The sequence below is a fragment of the Mirounga angustirostris genome, unplaced genomic scaffold (genome assembly GCF_029215605.1).
Source record: "Mirounga angustirostris isolate CCGP_5_RB_7025 unplaced genomic scaffold, mMirAng1.0.hap1 SCAF_6, whole genome shotgun sequence".
In the NCBI taxonomy this organism is placed as follows: domain Eukaryota; kingdom Metazoa; phylum Chordata; class Mammalia; order Carnivora; family Phocidae; genus Mirounga; species Mirounga angustirostris.
Genome location: NW_026991714.1, coordinates 125475436 through 125492452, shown reverse-complemented (window position 1 = coordinate 125492452; position 17017 = coordinate 125475436). Strand labels below are relative to the sequence as shown.

The 17017-nt window shown below is 41.0% G+C and overlaps 1 protein-coding gene across 3 annotated transcripts in view; it reads left to right on the top strand.

The window, feature by feature from the left end:
- Positions 1–17017, top strand: part of HPSE2 (heparanase 2 (inactive)) — a 655327-nt gene that overhangs the window by 624158 nt on the left and 14152 nt on the right. For all 3 annotated transcript variants that reach the window (XM_064593549.1, XM_064593548.1, XM_064593547.1), the window contains 2 exons: positions 3506–3651; positions 10600–10746. In XM_064593549.1, coding sequence (XP_064449619.1) covers positions 3506–3651; positions 10600–10746 — 293 coding nt within the window. The remainder of the gene's footprint in view (positions 1–3505; positions 3652–10599; positions 10747–17017) is intronic.

Below are 17017 nucleotides of genomic sequence, written 5' to 3'. Positions count from 1 at the left end.
GTGCCCACTGGATTGGCAAAAATTCAGTCAGAAAATAACAGGTGTTGGCAAGGATGTTGATCAAAGGGAACTCATGCAGACGCTGCTAGAGGAAGTGGAAGTTGGAATAATTGAAATCACTTTGGAAAACAGTTTGGCAGTATCCTGAAGTTGAATATTTGTCTACTTGTGTATGACACAGCAATTCCACCCTTAGGGATGTACTCTAGAACAGTGCTTCTCTAACTTTAATGAACATCGGAATCACTTAGAAACTCACACAATTTGGGAGCCCCACCCCTGGAGATTCTGATTCAGTAGGTCTGGGATAAAGTCTATGAATGTGTATTTCTGAGAAGCACCCTGCTGCTGAGGCTGCTGCTGGTTTCCAGTCACAGTTGGAGCAGTGCTTCTCCAGATTTCTTCACTTGTGTCTTGGGAAACAGGAATAAGAATATTCAGAGTCACATTGTTCATAACAGCAAAAATCTGAACACAACCTAACTATCCATCAACAGAAGAATGGATAAACAAACTGTAGTATGTTCACACAATAAAGTATCCTACAATATTGAAAATGAATGAATAATAAGTACAGATAACAACCTGGATAAATCTTAGAAGCATAATGTTAAGTGAAAAAAATGACTCACAGAAAATTACATTCAGCATGATACCACTTTTATAAAGCTAACAAATTAATAATATATTTCTTAGGAACAAATGTATGGATAAAACTAAAATACAGAGCAAGGGAATGGAAAACACAAAAATGGGAAAGGGAAGAATCACATAACTAGATGCTGCCATGTGGTGTTAAGATAGCTTTTCAGGTGGGTGGCTGGTTCTCATATGCTTCAGAACTCTCATGTAAGTTATATATACATGAAAATTTGTTATAAATATTTGTCATATATATATATGGAAAACATATACATAGTACACGTAAAATGGAAAACAATTTTTAAATGAGTGCCAGGCAATCAGGTAAGCTAAATGAGACAAGATTACAAGGAAAGGAAAATTGTAATAACAATTAAAATACTCATTGGACTTAGCAAATGACAGAAATGATCCTGGAGGAAATGTAGAGGACAAACTTGAGATGTCCTGTTGCAGAGGGAAAACAAAAAGATTGAAAAGTGATGAGAAAGGAGATGATAGATGTGCAAGCCCCAGGATGGAGGGCTCACAACCAGACTCCTGAAACAATGAGTGGAGCAAACAGAAAGAAAAAGAAGTCAAAGCTATATTTAAAGAAAATTCTCACCTTAAAAAAAGACCTTAGTCTTTCCGATCAAAAGTACTCCCCAAATATCAGCAAATTAATGCAGAAACCCACATTGACACATTTCTGATAAAACTTCAAATATCAAGGATAAAACATGACTTCTATAAGCATTCTGGCAGAATACAAAAAATAGAAAATAAACAGGCTAACCAAACAGAATAAAATTCACACTAGCCTCAAATTTCTCTGCAACAACAAACACGACAAAAACATGATTTCAAAGTTCATTTGGAAAAATAAATGGATATGACTAATTAAAGAAAGTTTGAACAAAGAAGGAAAAATTATAAATGAAATGAACTTGAATCTCTAGATATTAAAATGTAAACTACAATAAAGAAAGTGATGTAAAACTGATAATATACAATATGTTATATTACATATTATAATGTTATATATTGTATATATTTATATGTTTTTACATACATGTATAAAACTTGGTATGTGATAAAGATATGTTTAAGAATAGGTTATCAACTGTATGATGCTACAACTAGTTGTAGAATAATTTAGAAAATAATTAGTACCATATAGCTAAATAGTTTTCAATGAATTAAGAAGTTACACTTTTAAATGATTATATAAAAAGAACTAGAAGAAATATCAGTGAAGATTGACCTGATCTTTGTGTGAGGAAGGACTTTCTAAGAATAAAAGAAGTGAAAGAAATCAAAAGGAAAAAAAGGATATATTTTCCTATAATTTTTTTAAAAATTCTCCATGTCAAAAAATCATAAATGTTGATAACAAGTACACTACAGACTTGGATGGAATATATTTGTTCAATATATATTCCAAAGATTCTTACCAATAATATTAAAAGATGTATTACAAATTAATAAGAAAAAGGTGGATATCCCATTGGAAACAGGAATGACTGTGATAATCACTTCACCAAGTTTACTTCAAATCAAAAATAGAGAAAGTGTCATCAAATAAGAGCAAATTGAACCGAGATTTTTTTCATTTATATGATTGACGATGATAAAATATTTGGCATTTTAAATATTAGGAGACCATATTTAACAGCCATTCTGAGGACACTTAGAGTTAATTAAGGTAGGTGGCTGGGCAAGGCTTAGAGCTCACTACTCAAGGCAGATTTAGAGCTATTCGGCTGGCAAAGGGGCTTTGAGACTGTTCTGATTTATGCCATTCAACAGACATTTTTAAGCAGCTGATGTTATAGATGACCACACAAGGGGAAAAAAAAGAAGATCATTAAAAGGTTTCTGCCTGGAAAGATGAAGGCTGAGAAAACATGCATGATGTCTTTAAGACCTTGAGTAGCATGCTCACACTGAACGGCATGATTATGGAATTCCAGAATTGGGGGGAGGGAGGAAGCCCCCAAACAAATTAGGAAGCCCCTTTTTACATGGAGAATTATAAACACTGAAGTCATTACCCCATAACTGGATATAAGAACAAATGCAAAACAGATACATAATATATCTTGTATCAAGTATAAAAATAAAATATGATAATAGCAAATACCATAGAAATTAAGATGGCAGTGAATAGGCTTTTGTAAGTTCAAATACATGTGTGGGTCACAGATTGAATATTTATTAATCAGTTACAAATGGATGCCAGAATGGTTAAAAGCATCACATTCTTTTAGTTTAGAATTATTCTTTTTATTTTAGAATTATTGAGGATGACCAAGAAGTAGCACCATGGTTTGCAAACATTCTTCTGTTTGTGTTTCTGACTATGGAATTCAGGACCCTGGTCTCTTGCCTGGAGGACCTTCATCCCCCTCCCATCACACTAATAGTCTTTAGTGACAATATTTGGAGGATGACATTGGATTCTTATATTGATGACAATGCTAAAGATTGGAAATCTTCTATTCTACAGTTAAACACAAGTCATAAACCAGTATGAAAGGAAAGTCATAGGAAAAGAAAGTCAAAGATGTAAGGCCCTGATAGGTTATTATTTCATATGTGAAAAACTTTGATTCATTTGTATTGCGTGCCTGTCTGAGTCCACCCTACTTAAATTTCCCTATTTGGTCAGTTGAAAAGGCCACTTTAGACTGTGCCCATTTCATTATCAACCCAAGGTGAGCACCGGATTGTGTTGACAGGCTTACAGGATTAGGGTCTCTTTAGTCATGATTCACTGTACCCCTGGTAAGAAATGGTTTCTGGCCTGTGTGTTGGTATGTTTACTCAAGATACTCAACATGCTTCTTTCTCTGACTTTCCACCTCTCTATTCTTCTCAGGACTACTGGCTCTCTCTCCTTTACAAGCGCCTGATCGGCCCCAAAGTCTTGGCTGTGCATGTGGCTGGGCTCCAACGGAAGCCACGGCCAGGCCGAGTGATCCGGGACAAACTAAGGATTTATGCACACTGCACAAACCACCACAAGTAAGTCTTCAGAGAGATGTCAGAGGAAGCCACTCCCAAGGGGCTTCAGGCTTCAGGCCCCTCCTAGAATTCCATACCATTTGGGACCCTTGTTAAGACTGACTGTAAACTGCTTCTGGAATCATTATACCTGCTCTTTGCAGGTTTCAAAGGACCTCTGATAAATAGCTTTTTCTCCAAGTGAAACCGTTTTCTCACTCTCAGAGGATTGATGCACAAAAAGTTCATAAAAACACATGCCATTTGTTCATTTACTTCTTCATCCAACAAACTTTTATTGAGCATTTTCTCTGTGCCAGTTGATGTAATGCCCATGAAGCTTTTGTGTGTACCTACCCTTGAACCAAGCTAGAGATATAAAATTTGTTCCTATGATCCAGCAGCTGAGCTTGAGGAAATAAGTCTACATTTCTAAGGTGTATGCTGGAGAGCTCTCCCACTAGAAACCTAGCCCTAGACCTGTGTGTCCCAAGCTGGAAAGCCCAAAGGTAGTCACGCCAGCTTTAGAAACATTTTCAGAATTTCAGAAATCTTTCCAGCTATTTTAAATCTTATGAGGTTAAATAAAATCTAGGCTTCCTTTTTTACAGGGCTGAACTCAGAACAATCAGTGTGGTAATGCGTGGTTATCCTTCTCTTTTTGATCCGAAGCACTGGTTGTCATTGAAGTTGTCTGTAAATAAACAGGAAAAATAATTATCATTAAGTAAATAAGGTGAGGCAGATAAAATTTTAAAACATGAAGATCAGAAGGTAAAAATTGAAAACTGAGCCTAAAGCCAAACCCATCTGACCAAATACGGCTTTCTTACATCACTTCCTGTTTAAGGAGCAGAGTAGGCAGCTCTGAAAAAGAACTCTTTCTCTTAGTGCAGGTGGAGGAGAGGAGGAGGAAGCCAGTGCCTCCAGCCAGACCTTCATTCCGGTGGGCCTATCAGGGGCTGATCATGGGCAATGGATAGCACAAAGAGCTCCAGTGGTCAGGTTACAACAGACGCTCCTTCCCCTTCCTTGATGAGAGAGGAGCCAAGTCAATTAATTTATCATGATAAGATTTTTCAAAGAATCACTCTGAATATAGTGGGGCCAGGGGCCAGTTGTCTTGTCTGTAGATACAAGTGCCTATTGTGGATGAGAGGAGGCTGGTTTGGGCCGAGGCCAGAGGCTTTCAACGTCCCTTTTGCTCAACAGGAAGCTCAATCCAATACCTGACAGAGAGTGACTGCTTTATGGCTTTGGCTGGAGTTATCTGATCACCACACAAGGATACATTGTACTCCTTGTCTCCACCCTGGCCCTGAGGTAACCACTCAAAAGGAGGACCCCCAGCTTCAAGAAAGAAATATTATCCTTGGCACCTTTTGTCTCTGTTGGGAAGCACATCAGTTGTGCCCTTTATACTATCGGTCTGAGGAACCAGGGGGAAAATGTCAGTAGCCATGGGCTTAGCAGGATTTGGGTGTCCTCACAGAGGGCTCCTCACATAGTCTCATCCCATTGCTCATCCTCACATTCTTTGACATGCTTGTGGGGAGTTGTCACTAATATTCTGAACATACCATGAACTCAGGGCCAGTGTCTCATTCATTTTTGTATTCTTGGTATCTAATATGGTGACTGGCATGAAGATCTCAGCAAATGTTGGATGGATGGATGGATGGATGAATGAATGCAGAAATAGGACATCAAGACCTCACGGATGATTTACAGCTCTCACTCTCTTCCCCTTTGATCTCAGCAATCATCCAGAAGGAGGTGGTGTGGTAGAATGGCTAAGAATTCTACCATTCCCTAGCAGGAGAGCTCAAACAAGTTAACCAAAATCATCTGGATTTAATATGCTCTCTAATCACCAGCTCTCTGCTTTCTGTGGGAATTCACTTCAGAACCTCTCTAGGGAAACGGTGCCACTGTGCTTCTGTTAGAAGCACCCCTCTTCCCCATTAAAAAAGGAAGACGAGACTTGACTGATCTCTTGCACATATGGCCATAATGATAATAACAGAGGGGAAGGTCTTTTTGTTCCTATTAAAAAAGTAAGCCCACAACAGATGCACTGAGCTGGCTGGGAATGCCGGTCTCCTCCATGTCTGTGGGTGTCAGGTGCCCCAAATAGGTAGGCACAAAGATAGGACAAGTGTCTCTTCTCCTTCTCCCTGGGAAGCTGTGTGCCCTGTCTGCGCCCCCTCATGATTCACAACAGCCATGAGGAAGCACTACTGATTCACTTAGTTTATTCATGGTCAACAAGCTCAAGGTCACAGAAATGTCCCAGAGTGGGCATGTTGGCTTCACACTGTTCACTCTTGACCAATACTCTGAAAATATATATCCTTGGTCAAAGCAGGGATTGGGTGAGAAAGTATAAACTTACCAGTAGAACAACCCAGAGAGACTGTCTATTGAAACAACTCCTGCACTCCAGTGTATACTGAGCACTTGCTGTGTGCCAAGCATCTTGCCAGATATCTGCACTTATATTATCATACCGAATTCCAAAAGCTTTATGGTATCACCCCTATATGCAAATAATAACAACATTAATAATGCAAAGATTTTTACACTTGGGAAGAACCCTTAGAGATCTTTTGGCCCAATGTCCAATACAACAGAATTTTCTTTTACAATCTCCTTGGCAGTTATGCAACCTCTATTTGAATACCTCGCTGCCTTTCATGGCACTCTCTTACATTGCGGTTTGTTTCTGACCTAGGAGAGTGTTGTGTTTTATGATTGATTTAGGATCAAAAGTTCGAAATGCAAACCAACACCAGCAGGTGCTCTGCTGCCTTCTGTTCTAGAGTCAACAAGTCAGGAGCCCGTCAGCATGGCAGTTCTCACCTCAGATCTTCTTGTTCAGAGAACAAATATGTTTTGACTGGGAAACTTTGTCTTTATAAACTATCCTGCTGAAATAATGTATGTTTCTAGGGACGAGCTGAGGTCCTTAGCCAAGTTCAGAACCAACTGGAACCTGGTGGATATTGAAGCAAAATTGAGCCTTTTGGGGTTCAAGTTTGTTTATTATTGGCAAAACATGACTTCCTGTTTTTTAGAAGAAATCCTTTTAAAGGCTCATAAAAAAGGTTCCTGAGGCTTCTTGGACATCAAATGACTCTTACAAAACAATATTTTGATGAGTTAAGTGTAAATGAATCAGAAACATGTGGATTAAATTTCCCTTAAAATACACAGGGGCTTTGAAATTAGGGGAAAAAATGTTTGGCAAAACATGGCCTGACTTTTACCGAACCCAAAAACTTTGAGTTAGATTTGGGGACAATGGACCAACCCAGTTCTCAAACACATGGACTTTCACTGGAAATGACCATGGATTCCAAAGCACCGTCTTCTATTCCCTTTCCTTGTCTCCCAGCTTCACTGGAGACATTTCTAGAACAGTGACTGTTTTTTTATCTGGAAGTCAAGACGCATCTCTCCATATGATGTCCCCCACCTCTTACATCGAGGATACTCCACTTGGAGCCTCTGTTCCCTGACTCACTTCCTCCTACCCCCATGGCATCACAGAGAAGATGTCAGGCAGCAAAAGAACAGCCAGAAAGATGAACTCCAGATGCATGGATTCTCTACTGGGGAAGAAGTCTCACCATGAGTGAGACATGGAGTAAGATAGATGTTTTACCAGACAGAAAGGGACATTTGCTAAGAGAACCAAAATCCACCTGGACTTGACATCAGAAGATGAGTGATTGCCTGTTAGCCATGCTTTCAGTCAGACCCCATCTTCTTAGGCAACAGATACTCCTCCAAGATTATTTTTTTGTGGGCAGAGAATATATATTCTTCAGAAATCTGGATCTTCGACACAGTGCTTTCAGGTTGGTGCCTACACTCCCAAGCCAAGAATGTATCTTTGCAGCCAAACGACCTCTGCTTAATATCCTTGCCCCTCAGCCAAGCAGGAGAAGGGACGGCTGAGGCAGTCTTCAATGCCAGTTCCTACCTGAGGAGGCTCCATGAATTCTGTGAGAGCCTCTGCACATGGGTCTCTGAGCTGGCTTTCAGTACCGGTTTTTCTCCCCCAGGGGAACTATGTAAGTGGAAATCAGACCATTGCCAAGCAGCTTGAAAAGACAGCTTTCCCTGCAGCAGTGCTGTGATTTCAGGTCTCCCTCCCACCCACCACTTCCCCACATCCTACCCTTCTCCTCTGCAGTCTCCCAGGGCTAGTTCTGCCCCAGCTCTGCAGAGGGAAAACTGCACGAGGCTCTCCCCCCTCCACTGCTCGCCTTTGAGAAGGTTATCTGATGGGAGTTAGCAAAAGAGTTTACCACAGTCTGGCAAAATTGGTACCCATGCATGCTTACTTTTGCTCACACTGAAGCCCAGAGTACCTGTAGTTAATGGTGTTTTGCTCAATTTCCTCAGCAAAGCAAAGCTTAAAGCCCACCAATGGAATATAGTTGGTGTTCTTTTACTGACAGTAAATGCTGACACAGGCTAGCGGCATCTTTCTTCCGAGCTCTGGTGACACAAGTCTGCTCAGTAAATGGACATTCTCTTCTGACCTAACTCAGCTGTCTCCAAAAACTACTTCACATGCTTCAGAAGATTAAGAAGGACCAGAGGAGGAGGAACCAGAGAGAAAAGTCATATAATAATTTATCAGAATATCAATGCAGGCATTCAGAAAGCCTTTGAACATAATAATGTGCCCTACAGATGCAAGAAAAATTATCGGACACACAGTCAATGGAATATACTTTGGGAATTCTCCTAACCCTAATGGATTGCTCTAGGCAAGTGGTTTCCAAACCCAACTCATCTACCAAATATCCTAGAAAGATTTACACACACACACACACACACACACATTCCTAGCCCCCATCACAAACTAATGGAATCAAAATCTTCAGGATGAGTCCTAGCAACTGTTTTATTAAAAAGCAAAACAACCCAAGTTATCATGTTGACCTGCCCTTAGTCACTCAACTCTTAATTAACACCTTTAGAAGCAGAGGTGAGTGACCCAGAGGCTAAGGGATGCTGTTTCTGCAAGGAATGATATTTTCCTCTGGGCAAAGTTGACTTAGAGTTTCTCTGAACTCCTCCTTTGAAGGCAGGACTGGGTCATTTCTTCTGTTTCCTCTCATTAACCCATCCAGATGGGGCCCTAGGGGACCCCTTAGAAACAAAGTCTTTTTTCCTACAAGAAAGAAGGAAATCATTATAGTTTTGTTGATACATGCTGAAAGGCTCTTGCATGTAGGCATATAGTTCTTCCAGGCTTCTGAACATCCTGTGCTGGTTTAAAAGGATTCCAAAATGTGAATAGTTTTATAAGCTTGGTGTAGGTAAAACAGCAAAAGCAGAAATAAAAAAGATCAATAAATTTGACTACCTAAGAGTTTTTAACTTTTATACATCAGAATACAATGTAAACAAACTGAATTGGTCAAAGAAACCTGGGGGAAACTTGGTAACATACATGCAGACAAAGGATCACTATCTTTAATAAATAGCTTTTATAAATCAATAAGAAAATGGGCAAAGGACATGAATAGTCAGTTTACAAAAGAAGAGATGAAATGGCAAACAGGCAAATGAAAACAATGCTGCATCTCAGCATGAATTTTTTTAAAAATACAAATTAATACAACATCGAAATCCCACTATCACCTCTCGGGTTGATAAAGGTATTTTAAAAGGTTAATATCCATTATTCTTAAGGGTATGAGGAAATGGGTGCTCTTATAGATAGCTGAAGAGAGCAAACTGGTACAAGCTTTCTAGGCAGTTAACATCAGTGTTAGCAAAATGTGTGTATCAGTCAGGATAGGCAAGGTTATGCCGTGATCATGGAGGACCAACAAATCTCCATGGCTTTCGATAAGAAAGTGTATTTCTCATGCACACTACTTATCTGTCATGGCTCAGCTGTAGCTCTGCTCCAAATCATCTTCGTGCCAGGATGCAGGTCAATAGAGTAACCTCTGTCAAGAACATCGTTGGTCTTCTGGCACAGGGAAAAGAGTCATGGCAAAACACAGGCTGCCTCTTAAAACTTCTGCACAGAGATTTTAACATGTCCACCCACATTTCATTGGCCAAAACCAATCGTGTGATCCCTAGGTTTCAACACAGCAAGGACAGAAAACCTTCCCACAGGGAAGGGCATCACCCGGGAATGAACCAGAAGATTTGGTTAGGAATCATGCCATGTGCCTTCCCCTAGACCTAATGTGTCCAACTTCCAGGACTTTATCAGAAATAATGGTGACATGCAAAAAGTTTATATAATAGCATTATGTAATTTTGTTATGGCAAATTTTGAAAAAATGTAAGTCTCCAAAGGTAGGGGGTTAACTAAATAAATTATGTTACATTTCTATAATTAAAGAATTTAGCATTCTTCTGTAAGTAGAAGAAAATACAATAACATAATAAGATGAAAATATGTTTAAGATGTTCACGAACTGTAAAAACAATGTGGTCTCAATTAGATGAAAACTGAGAAATATATATGTATATGTCAAAGTACTCAGTAAATATTTGAATTAATATTGAATTAATAAACAAAAAATACTGGAAGGATGTTTACCAAAATTTTATCATATCTCAAGATACTTGGATTATGGGAGAATTTTCTTTTTCTTCTTTGTATTTCTCCGTATTTTTCCTTTTTTTCCCCCTGCAGTCAGCATGTTTTATTTTCACACTCAGAAAAAGATATTTTGTTTTCTAAAATCATTGGGATACATTTAAACAAAAACAAAAGGAGTGTGGTAGGAAACGGGTATCTTCTCTGCAAGAAACCACAAACAATAACAAGGCCTTCCTGTCTTTGAAGGTCAGGGGTGGCCAAGAATCATAAAATAAGTGCCCTTTCCTGGGGCAGTCCTGTCTGGTGCAGTCTATAAATTATTTAGCAGCACCTAACTGACAACTTTATGTCCATCTTACCCTTCTCCCTCTCCATCTCAGCCACAACTATGTTCGAGGGTCCATTACACTTTTTATCATCAACCTGCACCGATCAAGAAAGAAAATCAAACTGGCTGGGACTCTCAGGGATAAGCTCGTGCACCAGTATCTGCTGCAGCCCTATGGACAGGAGGGCCTCAAGTCCAAGTAAGTGCAGACCAAGAAATAGCTTAAGAGCAATTGCAGCAGGAGCTGGGAAGGGAGGGATCTACTGTCCCTTTCCTGCTGCTAATTCACTCGGGGGCTCAGTGGGATGGAGTCAGAGGACTGCTGACTCCCTTTGGGACCCTTGTCAAGCCCGTCCCGGTTCTAGGCTTAGATTCCTCAACTGTAAAGTCAAATGGTAGACAAAATATTTCTCAACAAGGGCATTTTTGGTATCTGGGCAAGACAATTCATTACGAAGAATGATCTCATTTCAAGCTACTTATTTGCATCCTGGGTCCCTGCCCTCTAAATGTCAATAGCACCGCCTAGTCATGTGACAACCGAAAACCCTGGGGGTTGAGAGCCATGCCCCTTTCAGCTGTAACATTCTGTAATGCTATAACTCCGTTTGTCAGCATCTACAAACCTCATGGGGACAAAGGGTTCAAAGTTCAGAGATCAAGAGTCTATGCTGCCCCTAAATTTGTAACTTTGGACACATAACCTCTTGGATCTTAAGTTTCCTTATCTGAACATTAGAAGAGACATTATATTCTGGGGGCTCTGTGACTCCCTCAAACTCTATAAATATATGATTCTGTGATACTCCCTACCTCCCTCGGTCTTTACCAGAGACTGTTGACAACACTGACCTCTACCAAGAGAAAGCAGCTCTAGGCCACAGGGAGAAGAGCCTGGTCAGCTCCCGAATAAGGCCTCCCAGGAAGGGTATGGGACACTGTACAGACTAGGAGTATTCCTATTCCATTTTTAATGTTTACCAAGTTTAACAAAGCTGTAAACTTGGAGCAGGTGGCTTGCACTCCCACAGCTGCCCACAACTATTTGCGCTATAATTGTTCGCTGTTTCACAGCAACCTTGGTGGCTTGCATTTGGCTTCCAACTGTATGTGCAATGGGAACAAAACACAATCTGGGAAGTGACTTACTGAGTCTCTTTAGCCCACCCTAGATCTGTATTTTCAGTCTTGGTTCACATACTGGCTCTTTTCTCTGGCTACATGTACTTTTCTTTCCCCTCAATCCTACCTGTATTAGGAGACTCTCTTGAGTATTTTATCCCATCTCTATTTACCAGTCATTCATGACTAGTGTGCTGAATTCCTGGTCTTTATCTTAGGCAGGAGAACCAGTTCTGGTCCCAGCTTCACTAAATAATTGTTTGACCTGAGTAGATCCTTCAATCCTAATCCCTTGGCCTCAGTGTTCTTACCTGCAAAATTCAAGAGTTGCTTTATGTTTGGCAGGGTCCCTTCCAGCTCTAAAGTTCTCATCCTGGGTCTGATTCTCTGAGGATCCTATGAGTATGTTTAAATTTCCCACTGCCATTCACTAGTGACCCGCAAAGTCATTTCTGGCAGAAGGGCTGACACCTCAAGCAGTGACTGTGATCGTTCAGGGTCCTCTGGAGCCAGAGATTAGGAGCTGAGCCTGCCCAACGTTGAGAAGACCATGTGTACTGTGTGGAAGGAACCGGCCAAATGCCTTAGTCTAACAGGCCACTTGCTGGCTGTGTGTCCCTAAGCAAATTACATAATCTCTATAATACAGTCTTAGTTTCTTCATCTCATGAGGAGAGGAGTCAACAAGGTAATCCAAGTAAAGTTCTTGCCACATAGGAGGTGTGCAGTAAATACCCATTGCCTTCCTTTTCCTCAACTTGGGACTTTAGCTGGCTGGGGAGGAAGAGGGAAACAATTGCTCTCTTTCTAACATCTCTAAGATGTTCTTCCAAAGCAGAGTCTTCTCGGATTTTTAAGATAATGTGTTGCTAAGACACTTGTTAAGATTATAATAAAAATGGTATAAATGCAAAACCATGAAACAGGAGGAGATGTAGTCAGAGGGTAGCATCATTTTATGAGTTTGTTCCCCCACCAACCAAGGGCATGGGCCTCCAACACTGTTCACTCCACTCTATGCCCCTGCCTCCAGGATTATTCCCCTGACACTTGAACCTGGCCACACCTTGGCCCCTCCTGCCTATACCTGTCCATCAGAGTGACTGAGATGACTCCCCCTGGCTACTCATATGCCGTATGTTCCAATTATGCTGTCTTGTACCTCACCTTGTCACCATCGCAGTGAGAAGTTGTGTTATGGTTTTGTTGAGAATGTCAGAGAGGGACAGGGAAAAAGGGAATTTCATGCCACAGGGGTCCTGAAGAGGGATTTGGTAATGGCCACTGAGATCAAATAACAATGTTATACACTCAGAAGAAGAGGGAGCCAGAATCAGAAGGCCTGCCTATGAATCCAGTTGCTTCCATTTACTCGTGTGGACAAACCTCGGCTCCCTTACCTGTCAGATGGGGTGATTGTAAGAATCAAATTAGAGCATGTGGGTGAAATACAGCTTTCTACAAGTGAAAATTTCACACACCCATGCATACGCATATGTATATAAGTAGAAATACAGACAGGCACATATGACATTACATATGTCATCTTAAAGAGAGTTTTGGATTGGAAGTCAGGAGAACTGGACTCCAGCCCTAATCCTGCCCTTACTTCACTGTGGAGCTTTGAGCCCTTCACTTAGTTCTCTAAGCCTGTTTCTGTCCTGTAAACTACTGGTAATGTGACACCTCTCCCGTTCTAGACCCCCGTGGCTTGGACCCTGTGTTGCGCCATCTTGTACTGTAAGCCCCCAGCAGAGGCTGTTGTGCATATGTTCAGCGCCCCCAGCGCTCTGCTCAATAACTACAAATGCGTGCAGGAGCCCTCGGTGGTTCTGAGATGGGGGTCTTACAGGAAGGGTATGGTTTTGGTGAAGCAGACTGTGCAGGAAAGGATGAAAGGACATGCAAGGAAGTGATTTCAGCCTTTGGTGTCTCCTTCTCTGTTTTATAAGCCTCTGGGGCCAAATTCTGTGTGTCTGCTAGTTCCTCGCTGCAGCCTGGAGCCATATTAGCTCAGAAGAGGATGGAAAGCTCTGGGAGCTGAGAAACCTGTAATTGCTCTTGTCTGGAGGAACCAGAAAGAGGAGATAGAGCAAGTCAGTGTGCCATTCAAGCCACCAGTTAGACATTTTGGCCTGGCGTTACAGGAGTAGAGAGATGCCAGCAAACCTTTATGACTGGTTGAGAACAAGGGGGTAATTCTTATTCTCTTGGAGTTGTTAGCAGGGCTGGGTATATTTGAAATCTCTGGAAAGGTATCTTCATGAGATCTCGGGGCTCAAGAATGTCAGGCATCGCACATGAAGCCCCCCTAGGGCCACTAATCAGGCACAGTCTGGGCATCCGAGTCCACAAATGAAGGTTCTTGTTTGTCATTTCAGTAAGTGAGCCAATCATTAGATCCACCACTTGAGTCTCAACTCTCCAAGTGAGAAATAGTTCCCATTCTTGGAATCAGACAAAAGGTGGGTGCCCTATCTACCCTATAGGATAGGAGAAGGGAAGCTTCGAAAATTGCAATGTGTACAAGAGGACGGGGTTCTGTGTCTAGAATACATATTCTGTAAGGAATGGCTGAAGGTAATAGGGAGATTTCATTCAGAGAGGAAAAGTAAGGCAAGTCGTGAAGACTTTCTTCAGATACTTCAAGGACTGTGAAGTGAAAGAAAATAGATTTAGCCTAGATCCTCTAAAGTGACAGCAAACCAGGGAGTGCAATTTAAAAGAGAAAGATTTTACCACAAAAAGAACTCATTTTCCAAAGGCTTGTTTGGCTTGACTGAGGACAGGGTTTTTAGGAGGTAGCCTATTACTCAGAGAGTGAGTGGCCATGGCCAACCCAGAGGGGCCCCACGTTTCTCACTCAGTAGGCGGGTGAGCTAAAAGAGTTCTGCTTCCCATTGAACTCTAAAATTCGTTTATTCTCTTCCATTCTCCTTCCCCCACTTCCACTTCATTTTTGGAGTCTGTGGTCAACAGCCAAGTAGCTTCTTCAGGCCACTAAAAGGCCACACAAAGAGGATGTGCTGTAAGAGGACGTGGCAGTAATATTGGGCTAGGTTTTCTCCAGAAAATCTCCGTCTGCAAATCCATCCTCTGTCCTGTTCCCTGGTTTCTCACCTTCCTGGAAGGAAAACTGACCATTTACACCCAAGACAATAATAGTTCCCATTCTAGATAAGTCAAAGAGAACCTTTGTGGCATCTCCATCATCCACAAAGGAAAGAATCTGCCCAATGCCTGATGTGATCATGAATCAATGAGCATTGTTCTCTAGGGAATCGGTTCTACCCAAGACATAAATATCTCCAGTATCTTCCAACAAACAGGGAAACAACATGAAGCTGGGCCAAAGAAGTTAACTTGCATCAAAAAACAGGACTAAAAACATGTTTTAGGGAAAAGTCAAACCAAGAGCAGGTGTTTGCTCACATCCCAGTGTCCTGCCCTATGTGTCTCATTCGATTCCATTTGAAGGGAAAACTGTCAAAAATTAGAAAAGAAGGAAACAACCTTCATCACATTGACTGTTCTATTCTGACACAGTAACCTGAGGGAATCAGCAGCTGCTAAGAATCCTGGGGCAGAATAACATTTTGAAGTGATCTGCTTCATTCTCCCTACCCTTAGAGAGCCTGTGGCAAAGCCATATGGACTAGAAGATGCTCTAGGTTTAAAGACCTCTGGGGAAGGAGTGCCCACAACTTCAATCCTGTCTAAACACTTAATTTTATAAGAACACTGTGGCCCACTGTGGCTGGGACTTTATAGATAATAGAGAGCTTTAAGAGCCATTATCTCATTTGACCCTCTGAATAGCACCAAGAAGAAAGTAGAACAATCCCTGCCTCTCTCACACATTAGAGTTGGAGAAACCGAATCTTAGAGCATTAAGTGACTTATTCAAGAGTCACACAACTATTATGTGATAGAGCTAGAGAGTATCTAGGACCCAATTTTCCTGGCCCCAAATCCAATGCACTTTCCTCAACACTGTGCTACCCCAATAGCCCAGCAATATAAAATTATAATGACGTACTGACAAACATACAGTACGGATCACTGAACCCTATCACGATACTGTCTGCTTTCATTTCATCATAGGCTGATCACGGAATGAATGTGAAGAACATCAGGTTACTCAGCAATGTTCTCTCCTCTAGGCTAACTTACCTCTGTTCCATTAACTTTTCTTCACAAGTCCTAATTTCAGAGCCTTCTTAAAAATTCTTCTCTGAGAAAGATTCTTTTTCCCAATCATATAGAATTTTAATAAAAGCTTTTTTTTTCTCAGCAAAATTGGGGATTTCCCTTCTGTTTCCTCTATGCTCTTCTCAGACAAAAGGATTATTAAATACCAGCAGTGACTATAAATTGGTTTAATTTGAAGACTATAAAAATCAATTTTGCCTAGTATACTCTGACCCTATACACAGAGGTACTGCTAGCTAGCTCGCCTTTCCCTTCTGGAGCGCAAGCCCGGAGTTACATCTCTGAGGGAAAGATGCTGGCACGTGAGCCTTCTCACATGTCTTCATGCATTCATCACCTTTTATTGAGATCCTACTTTGTGCCACACATGACTTGTTCCCCTTCAGCAGCCTAACATGCAGTGGCAACTAATGTAGCTGAAATTTTAAATGAATTGTAGTCCCATAACTATAAAGAGCCAGAATCCCAAGTAGACAAATTAGGGGAAAACGTCTGAACATGAAGTTCAATGTGAATGCTTTAGCTCAGAATGTCTCTTGATCTTCCTCATGCCAACCCACGTCATCAGTAGCCTTCAAAATCTATTCAATGTGGAGTGTTAGGGGAAGAGAGGGAAGGGGATTCTGAGGTCCCTGTCCTCATGGAGTTCATCTCTGTTATTAGAACAACCAACCAACAGGGAAGCAGCTTGTGGGTGGTGCATGAGAGAGGTGTGGAGTATTTCTGCTTCAGGGCTAATACATTCCATATTAAATGTTTACATTTCATATCTGCACGAGCCTCTCCTTCAGCTGCCGTGATGTTAGCTGAAAGAAACTTAAGGTTCCTATGAACCTAGAATCTTATTGCCTATTCTGTGAAGAAACGAACATATTTTTTTCTTTTCTGCATACTGCTTATTTTTTACATCTCTCCGGCATATGACTTTTGCTTTGATTTTACCCTCATTAAATCCCATATCAAAGAAAAACATTGGCATCTAACTGCATGCCTTTAGAAGGGTGTCATTTGATGTTAGCCAAACAGAATAGTTCTGAAAATACTCAAGTTAACTCTCAGGTGTTAAGACTTTAAAAATATCTTCGTGTCCCTTTTGGAACAGAGCACATTATGATACTTCATCTCCAGATTCAGAG